Genomic DNA, 27,748 nt, shown 5'->3' on the forward strand with positions numbered 1-27,748 from the left:
CTCATAGTTTTGTTTTGCTTTTTAGTGTGGTCTCATAGACTAATTTTTTAATTCAATGGGAATATAATCTATTCCTATCATCATTCTTTTTGATGTTTAAATTATTGAAAATTTGGCAAGTGAGACCTTCTTCATGTGCCTCCTGAGTTTTCTTGGATATATCCTCATCAGTTTGTGAGCACTTTATTACTTTCTGCCCCAACAAGATATTCCAGGGCTAGCTTGAAATTTCCCTGCTCCAGCCCTGGAAGAATCAGCCATTTTGCCAAGGAGCCATGATCCTTTAGGTGGGGAGTTACATTTGGAAACCGAAATCTAGGGCTGCAGTAGTTGCATTTGTTGCTACTAGTTGTCTTTGCCTCTAACCCCTTTCCGTAGACACAGCTAAAATATTGATTCGTCTACAGACTGAATGATGGAATAATCAATGAATGTTTATTCTGAGACCTTCAATCATATCCATATCAAAGGACTCTTCCTCTCCTTCCCCTATTTCACATTTATATCTCCCTTCTCCCACCGTGAGAACTCTAGCTCACAACAATATCATTTGCTCAGTCCTAAAATATGCCCATGGATTGCTACTCCCCTAACACCACCATAGACAAATCTTTAAGGAAAAGTTTGAGACTGTTTAGAAGTTATTATTATTAATTATTATGATGATGATTATTGAGACGGAGTCTCGCTCTGTCACCAGCCTAGAGTGCAGTGGCACGATATTAGCTCACTACAATGTCTGCCTCTGGGTTCAAGTGATTCTTCTGCCTCAGCCTCCTGAGTAGCTAGGACTACAGGTGCGCACCACCATGCCCAGCTAATTTTTTTTTTTTTTTTTTTTTTTTTAGTAGAGATGGGGTTTCACGATGTTGGCCAGGATGGTCTCAATCTCTTGCCCTTGTGATCTGCCCGCCTAGGCCTCCCAAAGTGCTGGTATTACAGGTCTGAGCCACCACACCTGGCCCATTATTATTATTTTTGGAATACACATCACCAGTAAGGTACTGCCAGAGTATCATGCTTAAAAGTTACCTAGATGAATTCTTTTCTAATTATTTTTTGGTTCATTTTGTGGCTATGCTATCAATTTGATGTATAGTTAAGTTCACTTGTAGCTATATAATTTTAGCTTTTCTGCTATCCTTGCTGATTTAATAATTTATACCAACAGGGGATATAAAACATTAACATAGTTCACTGAACATATAAAAAGATATGCTGAATTACTTTATCAAAAGGTTTCTCTGACTGCTAGATGGAAAGTAGATCAAAGAAAGGATAAAAATAGAAATGAGAGGTTCAGTGTCTATTTCAGTCATCCAGTCAAGAGATGGTGGTGGCAGTAAGGATGGAGAATTGTGGATAGATTTTGCTGGGATTCAATGATAAGTTCATTTTTAGGGTAGAGGAGTAAGGATGGGGGAGAGATGCCTGATGATCTGGTTTGAGCCAGAGGTGTATGGGGTACCATTGACTGAGATGAAGGATGAAAGGGGACAGTTGGTAGGGAAACCAAACACCTAATTTTACACATAGTAGTTTGGAGTTTCCTTTTATATATCAAAGTGGAGATGTTGAGTAGATAGTTGGATATAGGTATGGGGAGTTTAAAGGAACAATCTAAGCTAGGGATACAAATTTGAAAATCATCAGCATAGAGATGATATTTACTGCCAAGGAACTGGGTAAAACTTCCTTAACAGAATGTGTAGAGAAGGAAAAGAGTGCTAACAGTGAAGCCCCAGGAACCTTACACTCAGAGGCAGGGCAAAGAGGAGGCGTGGGGAGACAAGGGAAGAGCCAAGAGAGCATTTCCACTGTGAGCAACCGTGTTGCTTGCTGCTGTGAACAGAGGAAATTGTGGTTATTTTTTGTTTTTCAGGACACTGACGAGAACACTTTCTGTGGTGTATTGGGGAGTAGAAGCCAGATTGCTGTGGGCTTAAGAAGCAATGGGAGGTGAAGACAGTTCTTTCAAGTGGGGAGCAGAAAAAGGGCACAATATCTGGAGAGAGGTATTGAGTCAAGGGGGTTTATTCCTCTCCCAAGGTCAGAAGGTCCTTGAGGGTAGGGCTGTGATTTGAATCCCTGTTGGTCCTTCGAGTGACGCGTCATACACAGCAGAGAATCTAATCATTCTGCATTAATGGAATCTAACTCCATAGATAAGGCACAGTTTTGGTAGTGCACATTACAGACAGTGGTCAGACCCGCTTCTGTAGACTCACCACAACGTTGTGGCCAGAATCCAGATCTTTAAAAACGGAGCTTAAAAACAGTGACATTATTCCTGGAATTGGCTTGCCTTAAAGTTCAATTTGCCATTGCTTCCAAGATAACGTTTATTATTTATGTAGCAATTATGTATTTCCTGTGGTACTTATATAATAATTTACATTTTTTTCCTATCATGGGAAACTTGGACTTTAAAAGAATTATTGACCATTGAATCAGGCAAAAATAAATGTTATCTCATTTCTTGTTACTGACTGTTATTAAGTATAGAAGGGAAATATAGAAGCTTTGAACCATGAAGGACCTTAAGCATTTCTAATTCTTATCTCTTATTCTCTGATAGAAACATTTAGATTGGATTTACTGTGTGTTTCACTTCCTTCCCCCAAATCTTTCCTATCTCAAACGAAAGGCCAGATAACTAATACTCATAGCCTGTTAGGATATAGTTCTCTATCAATAGACACCTGTTTCTAGACTAGCCTTGTCTTTTGGTAACTTATTTCTGCTTTCAAAGCTACAACTAGATACTTAATAATCAGGGAAGAAGAAAAATTCCTGAATATAAGAAATATCTCTAAGCAATCCCTCACACAAATATTTTACAAAGAAAACAGTTGTCTGGCTTATTTCAGAAATATTTTTTCTTATTGTATATCAACCCCTCTGTGTATGCAGGCAATAAAACACTTGCTGTGTTGCTCTGTTGCACTTTGCTCCTTCTTAAAACAGCATCTTGAATTTATTATCCCATGGTATTGATGAATGATGAAGAGATAATGATGATGATCATGATGGTAATGATCATGAGAGACACGAACATTTAAGTGCTTATCATGTGCCAGTGTATTATTTTATATTTATTATGCTTATTCTTTATAAAAGTTTTATTCAGAATTATTTTTTCCCATTTCACAGAAGAAACAGAGATTTACAAAGGCTAAATAACTTCCAAAGGTTGTACAATTCACTAAATTAAGAAAAAAATATGTAATATAAAATTACTATCATAAATATTTACTTATTGACCAATATTTTTGACCAGCTATTTGCTGGATACCAAGCTGGGTGCTGAGGACGTAATGGAGAATAAGACAGACCTGGCCCCATCCTCATAAGACTTACCATTTTTACATGGCTCTAGGAATAAATAAGAATCAGTAGGAGAGGGCCGGGTGCGGTGGCTCATACCGGTAATCCCAGCACTTTGGGAGGCTAAGGCGGGTGGATCACTTGAGGTCAGGAGTTTGAGACCAGCCTGGCCAGCATGGTGAAACACCATCCCAACTAAAAATACAAAAAAAAATTAGCCAGGTGTGGTGGTGAGCACCTGTAATTCCAGCTACTCAGGAGGCTCATTTGAACCTGGGAGGCAGAGGTTACAGTGAGCTGAGATCACACCACTGCACTCCAGCCTGGATGACAGAGTGAGAGCCTGTTTCCAAAAAAAAAAAAAAAAAAAAAAAATCAGTAGGAAAATACAAACACCTTGAAAGTGGTATAAAATAGACAACTGTCAAAGAAATATATACAGTCAATAAATGTGAAAATCTTTTTTACTAATCAAATAAATATATATTAAAATAACATGATTTTTCATGTCTACATAGCAAAGATTTAAAAGGTAATAGAAGCTGGGCGTGGTGGCTCGCACCTATAATCCCAGCACTTTTGGAGGCCAAGGCAGGTGGTTCACCTGAGGTCAGGAGTTCAAGAGCAGCCCGGCCAACACAACGAAGCCTCGTCTCTACTAATAAAACAAAAATTAGCTGGGCGTGGTGGCACATGCCTGTAATCCCAGATTCTCTGGAGGTTGAGGCATGAGAATCACTTGAACCCAGGAGGTGGAGGTTGCAGTGAGCTGAGATGACACCACTGCACTCCAGCCTGGGCAACAGAGTGAGACTTCATCTGGAAAAAAAAGAAAAAAAAAGGTAGTACAGAATGTGGCTTAAATAAATAACCATTCTCAAGAATTCAAAGGGATGTATGTTCAGGGTGAGTCACCGAAGCACTATTTGTTCTAGAAGATGACTAGAAACAGGATCCATTGAGAGGGAATGGGCCTATTGAATTATGGCTCATCTTACAGTGGAGTACTACACAGCTGCAAAAAAGAAATGAGAAAATAGACTGCTGTAGAGGGATCCCCAGGTAACATTGTTAAGAGAAAAAAGCAGAAGATACATATAGACTAAAAAGGGGGAGGGAAAGGTGAAGCATACCTGCAAGTACTTATGTTTCAGAAAGACACGTTGAAAAGATAAAACATTAATAAGAACATAGTTACCTACAGAAGGAGGCAAAGAACAGGTGAAGGCAGTAGGGCTAGAAATGAGGAATGAACCTTGATAGATTGGTGGCATAACCAAACAAAATCTTTGAAATGACATTTTTAATGAATTTCTAGGCTTCCTGATACAACATAAAGGCAAAAGAGCCACAGAGACATCTTAAATTGCATTCAGTAAACTTATTAATAAGATTTTATACATATTTTGACATTATTATATATGTAGTCAAGGGTAAAGAAAATAAGAAATTATGTTATAATATTTAGGAATAAGGATTTCAGCATTAAAAGAAAACAGATAAACATACAATCAAGGACTTACATAGAACCTTGTAATTTTTAAAGTTAGAAATATTAGCCTGGAGTGGTAGCTCACATTTGTAATCCCAGCACTTTGGGAGGCTGAGGCAGGCAGATTGCTTGAGCCCAGGAGTTTAAATCCAGCCTGAACAACATGGCGAAACTCTACCTCTACAATTTATATATATATATGTATACACACACACATACACACACATATATATACACACATAAAAAAAAATTAACTTGGTATGGTGGCACGTGCCTGTAGTCCCAGCTACTTGGGAGGCTGAGGTGGATCATTTAGGCCTGGGAGGTCGAGGCTGCAGTGAGCCATGATCATGCCACTGCACTCCAGCCTGGGCAACAAATGAGACCTTGTCTCAAAAAAAGAAAAAAAAGTAGAAATGTCATTCTGGGCCGGGCGCGGTGGCTCAAGCCTGTAATCCCAGCACTTTGGGAGGCTGAGGCGGGTGGATCACAAGGTCAAGAGATCGAGACCATCCTGGTCAACATGGTGAAACCCCGTCTCTACTAGAAATACAAAAAAAAATTAGCTGGGCATGGTGGCCCGTGCCTGTAATCCCAGCTACTCAGGAGGCTGAGGCAGGAGAATTGCCTGAACCCAGGAGGCGGAGGTTGCAGTGAGCCGAGATCGTGCCATTGCACTCCAGCCTGGGTAACAAGAGTGAAACTCCGTCTCAAAAAAAAAAAAAAAAAAAAGAAATGTCATTTTGAAATTATGACTTTTTAAAAAAAATATTTTTGAGCACTACTGAAAAACCTAGAATCAGTGATAACTCAATGAGAACGGACAGATCTAGAAATCAGGTTTTAGTCTATGAATTCCCTTTTTTTTAAAAGAAACTAGAGCTCTTTGGAAAAAATGGTTTATTCTAGGTCTGCACCAGAAAATGAACAAGAGGAGTCCTTAAGTAAAGAAGAATTATTGAAGAGTACTAGGGTCATGTGAAAAAGATATGGGAGTAAACTTGTAGGTGTTGGCCAAGGATGTTCAATTTGAGCCCCAGTGAGATCTTCATACAGTGATATACATTTAGGAGGGACCCTGATGCCTTGCCGTGAGTCACCGGCTTCTCTGCAGACTTGCCTTCCTCTTGGCTCTGTTGGCTCCTGAGGGGCACAGTTTGCCCTTGCCACTGTTAGTGGACCTTGAAAATGAGTGTGTGGGAAGTCAGGGCTCAACATGCTTGCTACAGACAAGAAAGACTCCAATGCTGGCTGTGTGTCAGGCACTGTGCGTGCACAAAGAGTAGACTCAGCCCATGCACTCAGGGAGTTTATAATTACTTGAAATGCAATCCATAAAAATGTCGTAACTGTCTATGAGTCGTGCAGATAATCACTGATTTGGATATCAGAGTGTTTAAACATGGTTTACACTGAATACTTTACTAATTAATCAATAAAGAATAATAAACATAATCTGTGATGTTGAAAATAAGTTTGTATCCAGGCTTTTCTCATCTTTCACTTGTGATTCATTGCTTCTTGGTGGTCTTTGCTTGGTTCCATTTCCCTTTTTCCCTTAAATTTGGGCCTTCTCTTCAAGCCTGTCTTTGTATTTCATGATCTCCTTTCTCCCGTGGAGAGTCAGGGCACTGTATTGGCTTCACCTGTTGCATCTGTGCTAGTGATAGATTCCCTCCTCCACACTCCCCTCCATATCTTATCTAATTTCTGCATCACAGTTGAAGCCATGGACCTCTGGATCCTTCAACAACAGCCCTATTCTCTGGTTTTCTCCACCTGCTCTAATTGGACTGCCTTGATGCAAAGATAGGACAGCTTACCTGTGTGAGCCCTTCGGTTGTGTGCCCCTCTGTAGTGTTTAAATATTAGTTTATCCATCTTAATCTGATCTCCCCATTTACATGTTGACTCCCTGTGTAGAGACCGGGCTTCTCCATGTTGGTCAGGCTGGTCTTGAACTCCCGACCTCAGGTGATCCGCCTGCCTTGGCCTCCCAAAGTGCTGGGATTACAGGCATAAGCCACCACGCCTGGCCCATCTCCAGAATATTTTTATCTTCCCAAACTGAAATTCCATTCCCATTAGACAATAACTCTCCATTCCCCTCTCCCCCATGTCCCTGACAACCACCATTCTACTTTTTGTCTATGAGTTTGAATACTTTAGGTACCTCATCTAAGTGGAATCATGTAGTATTTGCTCATTTGCGATTGCTTTATTTCACTTAATATAACATCCTCAAGGTTCATTCATGTTGTAGCGTGTGTCAGAATTTCCCTCCTTTTTAAGGCTGAATAATATGCCGTAGTATGTATAAACCGCATTTTGTTTGTTCATTTATTTGTTGAAGGACATTAGAGTTGTTTCCAGCTTTTGTCTATTATAAATAATGCTGCTGTGTACATGGGGGTACAAATCTCTCTTTGAGACCTGGCTTTCATTTCTTTTGCATGTATACCTGAAAGTGGAATTGCCAGATCCTATGTTAATTCTATTAATTTTTTTGAAGAACTTCCACACTGTTTTGTGTAAATAAAAATATAGCAACTTAACGTGTGTTACCTCCTTTCAATATCACCTTATAAGAGTACTCATTTATTCCATCTGGGTGCCATGGCTTAAGCCTGTAATCCCAGTACTTTGGGAGGCCAAGGTGGGCAGATCACTTGAGGTCAGGAGTTCGAGACCAGCCTGGCCAGCATGGTGAAACCCCATCTCTACTAAAAGTACAAAAATTAGCTGGGCATAGTGGCGTGCACCTGTAATCCCAGCTACTTAGGAGGCTGAGGCAGGAGAATTGTTGAACCCAGGAGGTGGAGATTGCAGTGGGCTGAGATCTTGCCACTGCACTTCAGCCTGGGTGAGAGAGCGAGACTCCATCAAAGAGAGAGTATTCATTTATCTCAACAATCCTGCCATTAATCCTAGTGGTCTCAGACTTTCCTTTTAGAAATGTTTTTGGAATTCTAACACTAGCATAGGAGAACAGTGCAATAGTTTCTGTCTGCATTTAAGTCATGCTTTACTGTTTTTGAAGTGATCTTATAGAAAAATCAGTTCGTGTTTCACAGTGTGTACTCACAAATGTAATTTCGTCCAACACTGCAACAGTTCCATGAAGCAGATTGCCCCTTCCTCACCTCCTTGTTGCTGGTCCTAATTCTGTCTCCGTTTGTCCTACATGGACGAGTTTGTAAAATGTATGTAAAATGTAGATACCAACTTTTTGCCTCAATGCTTCACTAGCCTTCTGTGCCCTTCATCATGAAGAGCAAAGTCCTAAGCGTAATGTCAAGATCTTTCATTTCTTACCACTTGGCTCTGACTTCAAATACCCCATGTTTGTGATTCCCAACTATTTGCTCTTCCTGGAAGGTCCTTTGCTTTTATCATGCTGTTTCCTTTGCCTGGCTTCTCTCAGCATGCTTTATAGTTTTCAGATGTGTGACTTCTCTGAAATAGTTTTCTTGGTCTGCCAGCCCCATCCCTCAATCTGATTAGGTACACCATGATTTACCTGAATGACAGCACTTGCTACTCTGCTTTGGAATTCTACTCTACACATCTACTGTCATGCTTGACTTTGACCTTGGTATGTATAGGGACTATGTTTCTTTTGTCTCTGTGCTTGGGACACTTTTATCCATTTTTGAGTTAAGCACTAATTTTCAACTGGGGGAGGGTTGATTTTGCACCCCCCTCTAGACTGTCTGGAGATATTTTTGATTATCACAACTGGAAGGATTGCTACTGGCACTTAGTATGTAGAAACCAAGGATGCTATTGAGGTTGACATAACTTTGTCTTGAATAAACTTATTGATTCATTCTATTTATCTCAGTGTACATTAAAAATATAAATATGTTAACTCTTACCATGGTCACTTAAAATGAAAAAAATCAACATAAGTTCAAATTCCTTGACTATACTAAACATTCATTTACTGAATTATCCATTCAGTATCCTTTATCAGAAGAGAAAAGAGAAAGGATTGGATAATTATGGGTGCCAGCTTTTTAAATAATTTTCAAAGTGAGTAAGCCTATAAAAATTCTCATTTTAATGACTGCTGATATGGCCAAATCTAACTTCCTAAACTTTGCCTGTTTTTTCATCTTACCATTCCCTGCAGCACCATCTTAACGATCTAGACACTCACCTGCCACCTCTTTTTCTAGAATTTCTCTCATCAAAGCCGCACACTAAGAAAGAGGTCCAGGAAGCCAACAAAATTAGAGCAGATTTCGTAAGAAATAGACAGCAGACCCAACAAAAGTCAAATAGCAGACCTGAAAGAAAGTGTTCTACTTTTTTGTTCATCTTACTTTGTAGGACAGAAATTCACATAAATTTTGAGAAACTGTCAAATGTCTTGATTCTGTCTACCTCATCATTTTTAAACAGGTATTTGCAAGGGGGCCCTATTTCTAAGGGAAACTGCATGGAGGGCCCCTGTCCATAACCTTTGGAGGCAGGTTCATATATGTCAGGATGCATTCTGTACACATCTACGTTCAGGGGTTCTTGGCCTATATTTCTGGGATCTGAACTTCTGCTGGGCTTATTCCAATTTTCAACATGTAATCACAAGTTCCAGGTTTTCTGATAAAATACTAAATTTGTTAATTTTTTCATAAAGGAAATGTATGAACTATGTAAGAAATATTTTGAATCTGAAAATTTGTAAATCCCTTCATATATATAAACGCAGAGAAATGATAGTACTTCTCTGTCATGTGCTTTTTTTGGTATACATACCTGTTCTCAATCCCTCAAAGAATTATAACTTACTTAAATAGGACCCAAGAGTCATACTTGAATGGCACAGGCAAGATACTAGCATTTACCTGTGAAAGGAATGAATGAATGGGAGGGAGATGGATGACCAGATGGACAAAGGTGCTCTCTCTTAATTTGACAAAATGGATGAACAAAAAAGAATCTCTGTTATCTCTGAAGCAGATAAGACCACTCACGTTCCTCAGTCTGAATTCTATCTTTTTGGATGAACCTATGGTTTTCAAATAGTCGTAAACTTGTAAGGCTTCCAAGAGCTTGAGTAGGATGTTCCAAAGCCCACAAATGGCATAAATAACCAGACTAAGCAGTTCCCCACAGCCAGAGGAAATGCTCTGGCATACAGCAGAACCATCCCAGCACTCTTTGGATGGGCATATAAATGTCAAACTTGAGTGTGACTGTTATGTTTGGCAGATTAATGCCTCATTTATTAGGTCACATACTCTGAGTAAAAACATTTTCCAAATTACTTGAAACTTAACCTTTAAGCAGGAAAACTCAACTTATTTTAACCACATTGATGGGATAGTTTTAAATGTCCCTGCCTTCTCTAACAGTATATTGAATATCATAGACCATTTTCTTTGGAATTCTAGATATCATATTATGCTATTGTAGTGATAGCCTCAGACATAACTGAAGTGTGCTTGTGTCTCAGAAAATATTCGTAGAAGTGTCTTTGCCTTTTTATGGGTACGTTTTCCTTTTTCTAGTTTTACTTTTCCCATGCCTTCAGCCATCATTTATTAGGTCTTGTTATATCATTGTGCCTACTTCTGTTCATTCCTCATTTTCCCTTCTAGTTTCTTCTGTGAGCTGGGAAACTGAGTTTATTAGGCTTATTATGTGCCATATGAATGAATTATGCCTAGACCAAGAGAACAAAACATTCAATGAAACGCTGAGTGGCTCCCTTTCCAGTTACATTCAAGAGCCTCACTCACTTACATTGGCGACCTGATAGATATCATCTCCCTTTCTGAGGCACTTAAGGGAGACAAAAGAGTCAAACAGAGAAGGTTCAGAAGATCACCTTTAGTGTGAATGAACTGATATTTGGGAATGTGATTGATATTAATATCTGCAGGCAAGTGGACTTCCTCATTGTGGACCCCCGAGTCATAGAGACCTACCCATACGGTCAGAGGCACCATGCACAGGCTTGGGCCTCTTTCCTTGGGGCCTGACACTGGAGACCTTGCAGTGGAGGAGCCACCCAGACACACCTTCTTGGCCCAACCAGCTCCTGAGAGAGAAGAAGGGGAGGGCATGAGAAAGACATGCCCCGTTCCTGTTCCCTAAATCACTCATCAGAAGTCACTGAGGGAGGAGTGAGTCAGGGGGCAGAGAGGCCGGCTGTGTAGAGGAAATAATCCCCTCTTTTGAAACCAAAGAGTCTGGAGGAATTGTCTCCCTCTAACAGTGGTGTGTTCTGACTGCCAAGAAATGCCACATTTTTATTAATTTCTCCTGAGTCTCTGGCTCTCTGTCAGGTCATTGAAGTTGCTAGGTAGCTAACTTACAGAGAGGAGGAGTTCTGTGAGCTCATCAATGCTGCAGCATGACCCACTTTACACCCAGCTTCTTCATGTGCAGAATGAATCTATTCATTTCCAGAAGACTTCTTCAAAATCAGCTTGCAAAAGCCAATTGATGATGTATACTTATGAGGTACATATCAGTAAAGGTTGAGCCCCCAAGAATGTCCTTCTTTATGTCTGCACACAGAAACCCTCAGCACTGGTTGATTCTCACTGGGCATGGGCATTGCTTATACCTAATCCTTACTCAGCCAGATTTTTTATCTGTCCAGGCCATTCAAGAGATGGGAAGCCATAACACATTGGGCTGTAGTTAAAAACCATTGTGATATAAAATGGTGCAGCTGCTATGGAAAATGGTGAGGCAGTTCCTCAAAAAATTTAAACATAGGCCGGGCACAGTAAAGCCTGTAATCCCAGCACTTTAGAAGGCCGAGGTGAGTGGATCACCCGAGGCCAGGAGTTTGTGACCAGCCTGGCCAACATGGTCATACCCCGTCTCTATTAAAAATACAAAAATTAGCTGGCTGTGGTGGTCCACGCCTATAGTCCCAGCTACTCGGGAGGCTGAGGCAGGAGAATTGCTTCAACTTAGGACGTGAAGGTTGCAGCGAGCCAAGATTGTGCTACTGCACTCCAGCCTGGGTGACAGAGCGAGACCGTCTTGAAAAAAAAAAAAAAGAACAGAATTACCATGTGATCCAGATATTCCTCTTTTGGGTATGTACTCAAAAGAACTGAAAGCAGGGCCTCAGATATGTGTACACCCATGTTCAGAGCAGTGTTACTCACAGTAGCTAAAAGGTAGATGCAACCCAAATGTTCATTGATGGATGAATGAATAAACAAAATGTGGCCTAGCCATACAATGGAATATTATTCAGCCTTTAAAAAGAAGGAAATTCTGACACAGGCTACAATATGGAAAAGCCTTGAACACATTATGCTATGTGAAGTAGGCCAGTCACAAAAGATCATGTACTATATAATTCTAATTATATAATGTATCTAAAGTCATCATATAATCATAGAGACAGAAAGTTTAGTGGTGGTGGCCAGGGGATGGGGTGTGAGGAAAGTGGGTATTTAGTGTTTAATGGGTACAGTTTCAGTTTGGGAAAATGAAAATTCTAGGGATGGATGGTGGTGACAATCACACACAGGTAAGTATAATTATCACTACTGAGCTCTGCATTTTAAAATGGTTATGATGGTAAATCTTATGTTGTGTATATTTTACCACAATAAAACAAAAGTTGATTTTTTTTTTTTTTGAGACGGAGTTTTGCTTTTGTCACCCAGGCTGGAGTGAGATGGTGCGATCTCAGCTCACTGCAACCTCTGCCTCCTGTGTTTAAGTGATTCTCCTGCCTCAACCTTCTGAGTAGCTGGGATTGCAAGCATGTGCCACCATGCTAGGCTAATTTTTGTATTTTTAGTAGACTGGGTTTCACCACATTGGCCAGGTTGGTCTCAAACTCCTGACCTCAGGTGATCCGCTTAAATTTTTAAAACCCAAAATAATTAAGAAAAAGTAATAGGGGTTATTAGTGTTTAGTGTGCAATTAGTAGTATTTAGTATGTAAATATAAATAAGAATACTAAATACTGTTAGTATTAGTAATATTTAATTTAGAAGTATTTAAATTAGTAGTATTTTAACTTATTAGTAGTATTTACTATGTAAATATAAGGTTTATATTTACCAATGCATCTTTTGTAAATATAAACCTTATCTGCTGCCAGGTAGTGGACCTGGCTTTATTATCTATCTCATATTATCTTATATAGTTATTTCTTCACTTATTGCTTTATATTCATTTGTGGACTTTTCCCCCCATGACATAATAAGAACCAGTAAGTGATGGTGGAAATCTCTTACTTTATCTTTTACTTGTTGATCATCTTCCTCTTTCTTTTTTGGGCTGTTTGTTTGGCTATTCCGTTTTAGGGACAGGCTCACCTAGAAGATAGACTCTTGCATGGGACCATGGCAAGCTGTACAGGGGCTGCTTAGGTGCAGATAAGGACTGAGCTCCGCTGTCTGCAAGCCTAGCTATGTTTAGGTTGCAGCACAGGCTACGCTGATTACTGGATTTCCAGTATTCTTTAGGGCAGTCCATTGATATAAGCGTCACGTGGATCATTGAGGCTGTCCTGGAGATCACCTTGGGACGCTCCGGGATCTCCTTCCATCCCAAAGAATAGGAGTGTAGTTCAGGAAGGACCAGAGAACCTGTGATAGTCCATGGTCCTGGAAAGAATTAGGAAGGTACATGGGAGATGCTACAGAGTGGGACAACACCACCAGTCCCAGTGATTCTTTTTGTTTCTTGAGGGGATTGCATAGAATTGAGCTGAACCTTACTATAGTCACCATGCTCAGATCATTTTTCTCTGCTGGAAATATCCCTCTTCCTTTTGCAAGTAATACTTTTTTGTGGTCCCTTATGTGCATTACAACCCTAGGGAAATCCATGGCCTGCAGCTGTTACCCCAGTGGGAGGTCAGGGAGGGGAATGGAGGAGTGGCTACTCTAACCTTTCTCTCTTGTTTTTCCTTCTGTTCTCCACAAGGCTTTTTGTGTTTTGTTGATGAAAACAAATACATTCCTGGCCTTTAATACTAGATGCATAGGAAGATGCATTAGATTAGGCCATAGATAAGAGCTCATCAAACGTGGAGGCAACGTGTGGTTGGCTCACACCTGTAATCCCAGCACTTTGGCCAAGGTGGGCAGATCATGTGGTCAGGAGTTCAAGACCAACCTGGCCAACATGATGAAACCCTGTCTCTACTAAAAATACAAAAATTAGCCAGGAGTGGTGGTGCATACCTATAATCTCAGCTACTCAGGAGGCTGAGGCAGGAGAATCGTCTGAGCCCAGGAGGCGGAGTTTGCAGTGAGCCAAGATCTCACTACTGCACTTAAGCCTGCGTGATAAAGCAAACTCCATCTTAAAAAATAATACAAAAAAAAATTGGAGAGGTTTCCTCGAATATATCTTTTGTTCTGTGGGGTTCCTGCTCACAAATCATATGTTGTTTATCAGTCCAACTACTGCAGAACCTGAGAAACGAAAAAGACTTAAAAATATAAAAAGCAGCTTTTTCTCCTCAGGTGTTTGAACCAGTAAAACTTACAAAATTAGTCAAATTTGAAATCTTGCCCAATTTATGTTTAATACATTGTCCAAACATGCTTCCAGATTTAAAACAGAAAGAAAATTTTTAGCAGATGATTTTTCCCTTTCTTTTCCTTCTTCAGGCTTTTCCTCCAAATGCGATCCTTGTATTTTTCTACTGCAGTTCAGTGACTATTTTATTCACAATAATCAAATTGGTCAGTTACCGCCTACACCTCATGTTTGATAAAGGAGAAGTAATTCAGCAAAAGCCCTCCAGAAAGGAAGAAAAGCCAAGTAGAGACAAGGAGGCCAAAGGTGAACACACAACTAGTCACAAAAATCCAAGGTAATAGTTCCAATTAATGTGACCGTTCAAAATTTAAATGTTTTTTATCTTGGTTAAAATAAGTTTTTGCTATCAGTTGTTTATGAAATTACTAGTACAGGCAGACAGAAATATGTGCATTTTTCTTATATTTAAGCATATATTTAAAGCATAAAATTGACATTCATAATCAAAATGGTTTAACTGGCTACCAATATGACCTTCTCGTATGATCTAGAATTCATTTGCCTTAGGCTTAGCACTGCAAAAAATTTCACTTCACTGTTTTTATGTTGTTATTTAAATGCTTAGAGCATGCCAGAGTATTTTAAAGAATAGCATGTGTCTTTGTTGATATAGAAGTGATACATTACATAGAACTGAAATATTGAGAGTATTGAGAGTTAGCATTCTTTTCACGATTCTTTGTATTATTTCTTATAGCTCCTTAAGATAGCATGTCCTCTAATTTAAGAATAATGTTTATTAAAAGATTTATCTGCTGCACATGGTGGCTCATAAATTTTACATTTTGGGACGCTGGGGTGGGAGGATCACTTGAGTCTGAAGTGAGCCATGATCGTGCCACTGCGTTCCAACCTACCCAGACAGAGCAAAACCCTGTCTCTTAACAACAACAACATATACGACAGAATGGACTCTAGGAAAAAAAAATGTTTTTAGACTAGTACTAAAAGAGTCATGCTTCTGTTTGATAATATCACTTATTGCTCTTGTGTTTCTCATGTTGGGTTAGCAATAATAGGCAGATTCACAATGGCAAAAAGGAAGAGGCCAATCGAAACCTCTCCACGCCTCCCCTCCGCTGCAGCTCCAGAGGGCAAAGCATAACCTCTCATCGCTCTTCTGGGCCATTGGTTAGTGGTCTTTTTTCCTGTTTCACCCTTTCATGTTGTTTCGTCATTGATCTCACCTAGCATGGGAACGTTCAGCAGCAGCGATTGTAGGTTGCATGCTATAATCACTGGTTCTCGTACAGTGGAATATCACATCCTAGGGTACAGAAATGGCCTGAAGGGTGCCCTTGGGACCATAAAATAAATGCCCAGTCATGTGTTCAAAGCACACTCACTGGCCTCCTCTGCCATCCACCCTCCCTGCTGGGTCAACCACTCTGGTTGGAGAACCAATGTGCAGACCTTTGCTTTCTTCTCCATCCTGCTGTCATTCATTTAAGTCATCAAATCTGCAATGCCTTCCACCTGAAATGGATATCACCTCTGTTTCCCATTTTAAATCACACTTGTCTTTTTGGAAAGTCAATAAATTACCTTCTTCTAGATGAACTTTATTGAGCTCTGTTGACCATAGTGTAAGTCATGGCTTATTCCCTCTCTTCTTACTTTCTTAGTAGCAATTCTCCCTTTGTCACAGTAAAGTTGTCTTGGTTGAATGTCCATGCTTATGTATGTTTGTATCCATTCTGGTTCCCATTTTATAGAAACTTAAGGAGCGTGGACATTGTATTTTCTCTTCCCTACATACCATTTAGAAAACCAGTGACCACTGATCAGTTTCTGCCAGTAACAACTGATCAGTTACTGCCAACTGCCTGGAAATGGACAATCAGCTGAGTCATCTCTCTTGATTTTTGTTTCTTTCATTTGTTTAGGAGTTGTCAGCACAGGAAACCGTAGAAGATCTCAAAGGTAAAATGTTGTCTATATTTTATCACAGTATTATCCTCAGTGAAGTGAAAAATATTTTTATAAAACAGAATGCCAGCTGATTAATTGAAAATAAGAACTATACCTAAGACTGCATAGTTATATCTTGACTTTGTTTCTTTAATTCTTAATTTTATTTTTTTCTCATCAGTATTTGTATATCAAGTCTTAATTCAAATTGTGATATTTTGTTGATCATAATTCATTATCATTTCTCCAGTCTGTGCCTCATGTCATATGGCCTATAGAGAGCAGACATGTAAGTTTTTTATTGATGATAATTTATCAGTTATCATCGATATAAAATTTTATTATAGTATATACATCAAAAAATGACAGGAGAAATTGTATAGCATTCTGCATATCTACCTTTATTTCAGGTCACATTTTGTTTTGGGGGAACATTCTCTTAACCTAAACAATTTTTGTTTTATGTCTTTACTAAGATTATTTTTGTCTTTTGACTACCTGCAGAAGGCTTAGAAAAGATCTTTTGGAGGCCTGCATTGATTCCTTTCTTTCCTTGCAATTCTATTTTCTTTTCCACTACTACGAACAAATTTTATACACTATTTCAATTTTGAAAATAGTGTAAAATTTAATTTGTTGTGGAAAACAGCTGGGATTAGCACCATAGCCCTGAACCCCTAAAATGAAGTTTCTTTTTTCATCATTCAGCTGTATTCCATTATAACAATAAGTACAGGATTATCCAGATTTTTTTCTATATTATTACTGCTGAACTAAATTTACATTAGTTAGATTTCTAATATTTTAGTTACACATACAACTTAATAACAATGTTACTTTATGTCTGTTTTATATACATAGATACAAGCACATACCTTTTTCATCATATTAAACATATTCTTCCAGATTAGGTGTGCTATAGCTTATAATCTTATATAGTTTGAATATCTGGTCTGGCCTTTTAATTTCACCATCCCAATGAAAACAATAATTTCCTGTTTTTTACTTGTACTAGGAATTGCAGTAGAAGTTTTACATACATTATTTCATTCTGAATCATGGTATATAAAATGTACAGATAGCATTTAAACCCATATTCAGCTGCTAAGTCCAGTGTTTCTTAGCATCACTGCAGTAAAGCAAGGAATTTTGTTTTTCCCTTAGTCAAATCTTATAAAAGACACCATCCTAGTTGGTGGTGTTCTGTAGTATTTTAGGGGATTTGGTTCCAGGATCCCCGTGGATACCAAAATCCGTGGATGATGCTCACATCTCTTATATAAAATAGCATAGTATTTGCATGTAACCTACACACATCCTCCTGTATACTTTCAGTCATATCTAAATTTGTTAAAATACCTAATACAATTATGTAAATGCTATATACCTAGTTATAATACTGTATTGCTTTTCATTTTTAAAATTTTTATTGTTGTGTTTCAAGGACACAACATAAAAATAAAATAACACCAACACTGGAAGTGTTATTTTAAAAAATAAGTATCCATGCGGCCATAAAAAAGAATGAGTTCACATCCTTTGCAGGGACATGGATGAAGCTGGAAACCATCATCCTCAGCAAACTAACACAGGAACCGAAAACCAAACACTGCGTGTTCTCACTCATAAGTGGGTGTTGAATAATGAGAACACATGGCCCCAGGGAGGGGAACATCACACACTGGGGCCTGTGGGGAGGGGAGAAAGGGGAGAGAGAGCATTAGGACAAACACCGAACGCATGCGGGGCTTAAAACCTAGATGACAGGTTGATAGATGCAGTGAACCACCATGGCACATTTATACCTATGTAACAAACCTGCATGTTCAGCACATGTATCCCAGAAGTTAAAGTAAAAAAAACCAAAACAAAACCAATTCCATTAGTTGCTGGTGCTGTTTTAGTTTTGTTATTGTTCATTAGGCCTTGCTCTTGGCCATTACTCATTCATTTCTGATGCTGATAAAGTTGCCGTGTGTCGTTTATTTCAGGTGTCATTCTATCAGAAGACCATCCCATAGCACCAGTGTCATCTACCTCACCTGGTATCAAAATGGAAAGCTTACCTGCTTCTCAAGCACACATGCTGGAAACCACGCCCAAGTCAGCAATACCCATAAAACCAGTTGCCACAGAAACTTTCATCAGTGGTAAAGCAAAGGAAAGAGGAAGCAAGGGACAGCCTCCTTTGCGCCACAGATCTGAGGGTGGCTTAGTGGATAAGGGTCCCTTGAAGAAGTTGCCCCACCTGTCTTTGTCCCAGTATGACTTACTAGAAACAGACGTTTCTTTTCAGCCGTGGGGGAGTGAGAATTCAGTCCTGATTCTAGAACCTGTCAGTTGTCCCCAGGGCTCCATAAGGGAACGGGTGCAAAGCACTTCACCTCAGGATAGCCTGAGCAGCAGCTGCCCTCAGTGTGACACCATCGTGGCCAAGCCTGTGGAGGAGCCAGTGGACACATCCTGCCAGGTGGATACCTCCTGCCAGGTGGATACCTCTTGCCAGGCGGATACTTCCTGCCAGGCAGACACTTCCTGCCACGTGGACCTGCCCTTGAACCAGGAAGTAGATTCCTCAGATGGTGAAGTAGCGGTTACTCTCATCGATAATTCTCAACCCGGAGACCCACTGAGTCTACATGAACCCATTAAAATTGTTATCACGATGAGCAGTACCCCAAACTCCATGACAGATTTGGAAAGCTCCCTCCACCTGAAGGTGGTTGGCACAGAGAAGACCGGCTTAAAGTCTGGTGTTGAGTCAGCTAACCAAAGGGCAGCCAGTTCTCCAAATGCGGAGCAGATCTCAATTCCCGTGATCACCCTGGACCTGCCTGAGGACGGGGGAGGCGGTATTCCCTGTCCCGAAGGCAAAGGAAGCAAAAGGACTCCAGAGAGACTAAAGGCGAGGGTATCCACCAATCAGTGTTCTGGCTACGGATCTGGGGAGGGGGAAAATGCCACCAAGGATCACAGTTCTTCCTCACGGGAACCCTGGGAATCAGCATCCCGGCTTATACCTGGTGTAGCTTCCGAGTCTAAGGTGGGGAAAGAAGGCCAGATTAACCTTGACCCATCGTCTTGTAAGTCCAGCAATGAAAAGAGACATGCCCGGGTGCTCAGTGTGGACAGTGGGACAGATGTCTTCTTGAGTAAAAGTTCTGCAGAAATTATTAGTGATAAAGAGAAAACAATGCCAACTTCCAAATCTGACCTAGAGGCTAAGGAAGGACAAATACCAAATGAGTCCAACTTCCTGGAATTTGTCTCCCTGTTAGAATCCATTAATACTTCCAAGGTGGCAGCATCCAATCAATTGAATGGCTCAGCAGAGCCGAATGAAGAAAGTGGGCTTCTCCAAGGTACGATTCCATGTCAGTTCCGTTCTAATGATGATGTAGAAGGCAATACGCCTCTTTGTCATTTGCCCTCTGTGATTTGATTTTGCAAATAGTGTTATAACTCTTGGGCGATTGTTTGTTGCTTGGCTTGTCATCAATATTTGCTGAATGTGCCCATTCTCAGCTCTGTGATGAACATGTATGCATATATTGTCTTACTCTACCTGGACACTTAAGACATTTTCGTAATTTTTTGGCTTCCCTATAGAAGGCAATACTATTTGCTCCCAGAGAAATAAGTAATTATATTTTAATACTGTGGCAAGTACTCTCAATAGACATTTCCTCCTTTATGGGATAGATGCCTTCTGGGAAAGTTGATTCAAAGACAAATTGCAAATTTCTATGAAGTGAATCTACTTTTCCTGCTGAGTTCCATTATAAAATACAGAATTGGCCAATTATCCCATGTTGTACACATAATAAAAACAAACACTTCTGCAGCTCTTAATTTATGCCAGGCAGTGTCCTAACCACTTTTCATATATTAACAAGGGTGACCGTATCTTATGGTTTGCCTGGAAGGGTCCGTACTTACACATGTTTTGCCAACATAGTTATTAAGAGCACTGACTTTCTCTCTCAGAAGAGTCCCCAGCTTAGATGATGAATGATATAGTTACCCTCATATTAACTCACTTACTCCTTATATAACTTTATGTTACAGATTCACCAGTATCATTCCTGTTCTTCAAATGATGCTCAGAAATTTTCCCTAGCTTTCCCAGGTGTCTAGTCAGTTCAAGAGGTGCTAGAACTGAGATTTGATTCCAGGCAGTCTTGTTCCAGAGTCCTTGCTCATTAAAATTAAATGACATTTCCTATATAAAGATAAGGTACATTTATTTTCAGATTACTTACTGTCTCTGGGCCTCGGTTTCCTCATGGATAAAGTGGTATTACTGGACTAGAGCTTTTATAAGGTCCTTTAGCTTTAAATTCTATTAATGCTGTGATTTCTGAGCGTATCATTTCTACATAGATCTGTGTTGAGATAGCATCTGTATAGTAGGAATGCTTACTGAAAGTTCTGTTTGCATATGGTAGCTCATTTTCTGTGCTGTAGGTGGTAACGTTTCTTAGTGCTGGGATTTTTTTGCTCTGCTCTCTGAACAATCAGGGGCTCATCTGACTCCATAATGTGTCTCTGAGTAATTTTCTCTGATTCAGTTAAACTTTTTAACAGACAGGGCAGTATATAAAGCATGAGTAGCTTGAGATAAACATTTTTAAATAAAATATTTGGGTGTTTATCATCTATCCAGCATAAAGATTCATACCTCTAGACTAGCACTGTCCAATACAGTTTTCTGTAGTGATAGAAATAATCCATATTGGCAGTCCAATATGGTAGCCAATGACCACATGAAGCTGTTAAATAATTGAAAAGGGAGTTGTGCAGATCAGAAGTGGCATTTTTAATGTTTATTACATTTTAATTCATTTAAGTAGCCATGTGACTATTGGCCACTGTATTAGATAGTGATAATCCAAAGGACATGAAAGCCTTCCCAGAAGCAGTGTGTCCAGTGGATAAAGCACTGACTTTGGAACCACATAGCCCAAGGCCAGATTTTGGTTCAGTAATACCAGCTTGGTGAGCTTGGACAATTGACCAAATCCATCTGTGTTAGAGTTTCTTCTATAAAGTAGGAATCATAGTATGTTACAGATTTATTGTGAGGATTCAATTAAGAAAATATGTGTTTGCTATTTGATCAATTTTAGTCTTTCATTTTTGTTTTCTTCTCAGACCACGTGTAAAGGTTATTTGGTTTGCCAACTTGAGTTTTTGTTCTTCTTAATTTTTTCAGCCAGCCATGTTCAATCAGAAGGATTACATTGGAAATCGAGGTTGTGTGCAGGGAGATATGAGGTATTCTGTGGAATGAAATAGGCTTAGTTATCAAGAACTTGACAGTACAGCAGGAAGGAAGGAGCTGGAATGAATTACATGCTTCTTTTAGGAAAGGACAGAGGATTTTAATTGAAGGGGAGAAAGAGACAGACAACAATGAATCTTTTAGCTCTTAGAAGGCCATCAATGTCAAACATGGCAAATTAGATAGTTTTTCAGCAGTGCCAGGTGTCTTCGAGATTGGTAATATCCTCTCATTCGTCTTTCACTAAAGTATTTGTTATTGTAATCAGAAAACCCAGTTTTTGACTGTGTTTATGAAACAACGTGATGGAGCTTAATGATACTAGCAGCTTAGGAAATGATCCCTAATCTTTTTCCTGCTCATTAGGAGGACAGTGCTTAAGCTTGGACATGACTTCCAAAAGATACATGATTTTCCAGTTCTCTCTAACACACTCTAATTTCGAGCCCAGGCTCTCTTCAAAAAGGGCTTTAGGATTATCCTCAGGTCTCAGGATATCCTAGAATTCAAGGCTCTGGAAAAACCATACACTCTGGTTAAGCCTTTAAACCATGTTTGTTTGCTTTTTTGTTTGACACGACTTTATTTTACTTTGTGGAAATAAATGAGGATCACCCAAACGAGACCAAGGAAAGTCTATTTATTCAGAGCTTGCTTATAGCAAGGGAGTGAGCCATCATCACTTGAGTTCAGCAGCGACTTAAAGGCAACTAGAATGACAAAGCTTTATAGTGGAAAAAAAGGAAGGCTTCTGATGTGCCCTGACTGGAAATTACGGGTATTAGGAAGTTGGAGGTGGCTAACCTAGGAGGAGTGAGGCATCCTATGTGCTTGGTTAGGGAACTGTGTTTGGCTTTCTTTGGGTGGTCCTAAGTTGGAAGCAGGAACACACATTAGGGAAGCTGTCAGTTATGAATTAAGTTCTGGCCATTTAGGGCTCATTATTACAGGGGTTATTGTTTGGCTTCCTTGGATGGTTTGCCAGAAATAGTGGTCTGACTTCCTACAAGCCTGACTTGTGCATAGTACTTTGGCTTCCTGGCCTGGTTACTCTGGATAATGGGTTGGTTTTCTCACCTGGTTGTTGCAGATTATTGGTCAGAGTTCTTTGTTTATGAATATTTTCTGGCCATTGTCCATTTGTATATTCAGTCTCCTAACTTCTAAGAATTTCTAAGAAAATAATTATGAATGCGTATAGAAATGCTTATTGAAAAATTATCTATAATATGAAAAACTGAAACAATGTAAATTTATAGTCAGGGTCTATTTAAATTATACCATGTCAGTGTAATATTATAAAACTACTATTTTTGGATGATGTAGATGAATATCCAATAGCATTAAATATTTACAATAGTTTAAGAAAATTTGACAGGTATAAAACCACACCTGTATTATGACTTCATTTTTGTAAAAAAAAAGTGCATATATCTAGGAAAAAGAGACTGGTGTGTTGTGTATCAAATTGGCTCCAGTGGTAATATCAGAATTAAGAGTGATTCAAAGCTGTTTCTTTTGTATAGTTTTAAATTATATACAATGAATGTGTACATTTTTATAAACAGAAACATTTCTATAAAAGTGTTTTTAAGGAAAGAAGGAAAAATATAGTCCATATGTTGACTTATGTAATGTATCCATTTAAAAGAGAAAAGGAGTCTAAGATATGATAAAGAGATGTGAACAAATGAATTCAAAGACACTTAGTGTGAAGCAGGAGAGCTGTGTCAATATGCCTTTCTGTGATTTTTTATGAGGCATGATTACTGGCTAAAGCTATTTGTTATGATAGCACTTTCTTATAAATGTGTTTCTTGAAAACTGTGAAAACTTCTGTCTTGACAGGCTGTCAAATGAAATGCAAACATTTTCATACCAAGGAAATTCTTATGGTAGTCTCACAGATGTGCTGAAAATGTTTATCTTCGGGACTCACAGAGAAGCCAGCATTGCTCCTCTAATTACTTGAAGTTTAAGGATGAATAACTTTGTTATGTATGCAATGATATGATTTATATCCCACAGACACTAACACAGTTTTGCTTTCTGAGGGCTTAGGCAGAGCTTGATAGACTTTTCTAATGGTGTGTCTTGAAAGAACTTGTAGATTCAGGCTCAGTTCTGTTCTCTCAGGCACAGGCTGTTGAGCGTTAGAGGTAATCATTTACTCAGAGTAAGTCATGGGAGTACAATGGTCCTTTTGATCTTAAAAGTGACTGTTGGAATATGTCCACAGATAAGGAAGGGCTGACCCTCAGGGACATATGCAGTCCATTTTGCATAATGGTATAAGCTGAGACTCTTAGTTGGCTCATTGTTTAAAGAGGATTCAAAAATATAAAACAAACAAACAAAAACAAAAACAAGCCCACCCCAAATCTGTACCTATTGATCTTGGAATTCTCATTTACCTTAAAATGTTCTCAGGGCAAGGAGTAGGTGTTGTAGCTCACTGTGTCCTCCACAGTGCTAAGCATATTTTTCAAAATCAGCTATACTTGGCCAGGTGTGGTGGCTCACACCTGTAATCCCGGTGCATCAGGAAGCTGAGGCTGAGGTGGGAGGATCACTTGAGGCCAGGAGTTCAAGACCAGCCTGAACAACATAGCGTGCCCCTATATTTGCATAAAATTTTAAAAATTAGCTGGATATAGTGGCTTGTGCCTGTCATCCCAGCTACTTGGGAGGCAGAGGTAGGAGAATCACTTGAGCCCAAGAGGTTGAAGCTGCAGTGTGCTATGATTCCATCATTGCACTCCAGCCTCCAGCCTTGGCAGCAGAGCCAGACCCTGTCTCAAACAAACAAACAAGCAAAAACAACCCCTGCCCCCAGCTCTACTTAACAAGTATTTGCTTTTGAAGGGCCAATTCTAGCTTTAACTTGAAAATTCAGTTTTGGAGAGTGAGTGAGAAGAAAGACTGATAAGATTTATAAATGGTAAAAGGGACCTTGCTCTGAAATAGCCAGATTTTTTGTAATTTTTTTTTAAATCTGAGGTTATTCATTTATGAGATATGAACCTTTTAGAACTATGTAATCTAAATGGGTGATTTCCAGCTGAGCACATGGTGGTCACTGAGTTATTTCAAGGGAGTTCCTCAGCCTGTATGTAAAATAGTAGGTGTTTGTAGATGCCTAAATAACACATCTCAAACTTATACATACTTCTGTTTTTCAAATCTATGTAGGTACTTCCATAATTAGGAAAATGAAAAATTATTTAAAAGTCTTTTGCATTCAGAGGAGCTGCTCAGATTTTCTTTCTCTTCTTGCTTCCGTTTTGGTAACTTACTTCCCAGAGCTTTCGCCATTGATTTATTTTATATTATATTAATACAAAAAGCCATGTTTTTCAGATAACTGTTCCCAGGAAAAAAAGGAGGAAACCCTGGAAAATGAAAAGCCCAGTGGACAGAATTCTAAGCACGGAAAACCAGACTTGCAAAGTCAAGACCATACTAGGACTAGCCCCGTGTGCACTCAGCCTGCCAAGACCACGGCCTTGTAAGGATAAGTTACTTACTTAGTTTCACTTGATCATAAAGCATGAGACAGACTCATTTACTGGCTGCTGCTTTTAATGCTTTATTAAGGATAAGGAGGAACTTCTAATCATTTTTTTTGAAACTCTTATATATGTTAAGTTTCCAGGGCAATAGACAAAGACAGATCATCTACAGGGTAACTTCCCAACAAGATAGTTCTGTCTTGCAAGTCATCAGTGGGCCTGAAACATCTGTACAAGAAGAGATATCTGTGGATGCTATGCACGTCTTCATTGATGAACATGGTGAGTCTTTGGAGCTCTTTACTAATGAACAAGCAGGGGAAAACTGTCAGCTTTCTCAGGACTCAGCATGATATCTAGACTTGAGAACTGGAAGATTTAGCCTCGTAATTGGCACATAGTGTTCTTTGAACAGAGTGTGCTCCCTTCCATCTCAGGGCCTTTGCACATTCTGTGCCCCAGTGTGTGCTATTTATCCTTCAGATGTTAGTCCTAAGGTCAGTTTTTCAGGGATACCTTTCCTGGGCTCCCAAACTTAATCAAGTTCATCAGTTTTTGTTGTTCTTTTAACACCCCATCTCTTTCCTTCTTTGATAATATTACAGCTTGTATAAGAATTTGATTAATGGCATTTCCCCCTTAGAGTTACCAACTTCAAGAGGGCAATGCCTGGTACTCAGTAAATACTAGTTGGATCTATGTTGCACGCCTGACCTTGACATATTTTTTCAGTGCCTTGTTATAAAAAAAATTTAAAATAATATACATAGAGAATTGAAAGTGGCAAGTTCAAAGTTCAAAGTTTAAGGGTTACAGGTCCTAGTTTTTCTGGGATGGATCTTGGTTTATGTGTCATATAGATCCAGTAGTGCTTGTTATTTTACTCTTGAAAGGATCCTGGTGTGGAGAACAAATTATATAGTTTCTTTATCTGGAGTTCAGTAGTTTGTAGTTTTAAATGCTTTTGCATCTGCAGAAATATAAGGGACTTTTACATCATAAGGAACAACATTCGCACTTACATGAAAGCCTCCACGGGGCTGCGGTTGTCAATACAATTTCTCTTGGTGGAAAACACCTTTGAGTTGAGGGCCACCTTCCAGCTGCTCACAACAGACAAGGTTAATTACGCTTCCTGTGTCAACTCAAGAAGGTACTAGTAGGAGCTCTTCTGGGCAGAAACCGTTTACATTAGAAAAGGAACGGATTTTCACACCTCAATCTCCTGAACTGCTTTAGTGGAGTTAATTGAACTCTGCAAATTAATTCCATCTCTTCCTTTTCCTCATTAACAGGCTGACACATCTGTCAGTGTGCTGTGGCAGTTGCTCATCTGCACATTTGGAGGCAGAGATGGCCTCATGTGGTCCACCAATCAACACTGTACACTTAATAAGCTGCTTTTTGCACATGATATGGAGGTATACCTATACAGTAAACCTCAGTTATATCCTAGCACAGATCATGCTGACACATGAAGAGAATATATCCAAAGCGAATTAAGAGATGATACAAATAGGCCTATCAAAAGTAATTAAGTAATAAGTAACCAAGTCAAAACTTGTCTACGTTTATTAGCCGGGAAATAGGTTGAAGAAAATTTTCTTGGTAAAGTTTCTTTTAGACATCCTTCGACTTCTCATGATAAACACTCTGTGGAGAAATGTAAAGAATGGATCCAGTTTCTCAGCAATTATTACAACAGACCAAAATAAGTTTCCTTTTAACTTGAAAAGTGTATAAGCTGAGACAATTCTGTACAAATAATTATGTCATCTTCTTTGCTGAAATTTTCTGATTTTACAGGGGAAATTAGATCCTGTTATTTAAAATCTGGAAATCAGAAAGAAGGCCCTTTACAACCTCTACCATCAAATTATGACTGTCTCTCTCAGACTCGGTGAGTAAAGCTTTGTTTCCAGGCTTAAGAGCTGTGGCATTGCTGGGAGACACAGCAATGAAGATAAAGTGAGGATTCTGGTATAGAAGAAATGTGTTAATCCCTTTGTAGTTGTTAAGGCATGTGGTTTTGTGTGAAAGAAAAAGAAAATCTGACGTTGTGAAATAATGAAAAATAAATGAAACCATTTTTATTGTTGCTGCTTCCAAAAATGAATGTAACATATAGGTAGTAGAAATAGGCAGGAACCCTGTATAAACATAATAATGTTCCCTTCAATAAAGATGGTGATGCAGCTCTCAAACACATTATTAAATTTGTCCCAAGGAGTGGACTAGAAATGTGGTTAGTTCTCATTTATTCTCATTTACAGTAATGAAGGCAAACTGTTTTATAGCTAGATAAAGATCTTTTCTATTTTACTTCAGAATGCTTTGAATAACTTTCTTAATTATGCTGATATTAAATGAGTTGATGAGGTTGATATTAAATTAGTTTGCATATCTGGGACATATGATGATTAATAGTGCATTGGACAAGCTGTACATCTTGTCAGTGGCAGACGGAATTCATCCTTCATCCTGGGTTTCAAGATTCTTTGTGGATAATCCATATGGCCATGTCTCAGTTGGTTGCTCTAAGTATAGAATTGAATTTTTCATGTATGCTTCTTTAGAGTTATATGTATATTTGAGGATTTATGGGAGACTTTCTTGGTATAACTGGAATGTCTTGTGCTTCACATCCAAACCTTAATTTCAGATCCTGTGGCCCCCAT

General features: G+C 39.1%; 1 protein-coding gene across 5 annotated transcripts in view; it reads left to right on the forward strand.

Moving 5' to 3' along the window:
* PCNX2 (pecanex 2) overlaps positions 1-27,748 on the forward strand; it is a 291,183-nt gene that overhangs the window by 10,558 nt on the left and 252,877 nt on the right. For all 5 annotated transcript variants that reach the window (XM_032242324.1, XM_032242325.1, XM_032242328.1 and 2 more), the window contains exons 2-8: positions 14,432-14,637; positions 15,374-15,494; positions 16,250-16,286; positions 18,266-19,636; positions 24,919-25,066; positions 25,207-25,352; positions 26,877-26,970. In XM_032242324.1, the coding sequence (XP_032098215.1) occupies positions 14,432-14,637; positions 15,374-15,494; positions 16,250-16,286; positions 18,266-19,636; positions 24,919-25,066; positions 25,207-25,352; positions 26,877-26,970 (2,123 nt within the window). The remainder of the gene's footprint in view (positions 1-14,431; positions 14,638-15,373; positions 15,495-16,249; positions 16,287-18,265; positions 19,637-24,918; positions 25,067-25,206; positions 25,353-26,876; positions 26,971-27,748) is intronic.

This window comes from Sapajus apella, unplaced genomic scaffold (assembly GCF_009761245.1).
Source record: "Sapajus apella isolate SASKATOON/1434 unplaced genomic scaffold, GSC_monkey_1.0 scaffold49, whole genome shotgun sequence".
NCBI classification, from domain to species: Eukaryota; Metazoa; Chordata; class Mammalia; order Primates; family Cebidae; genus Sapajus; species Sapajus apella.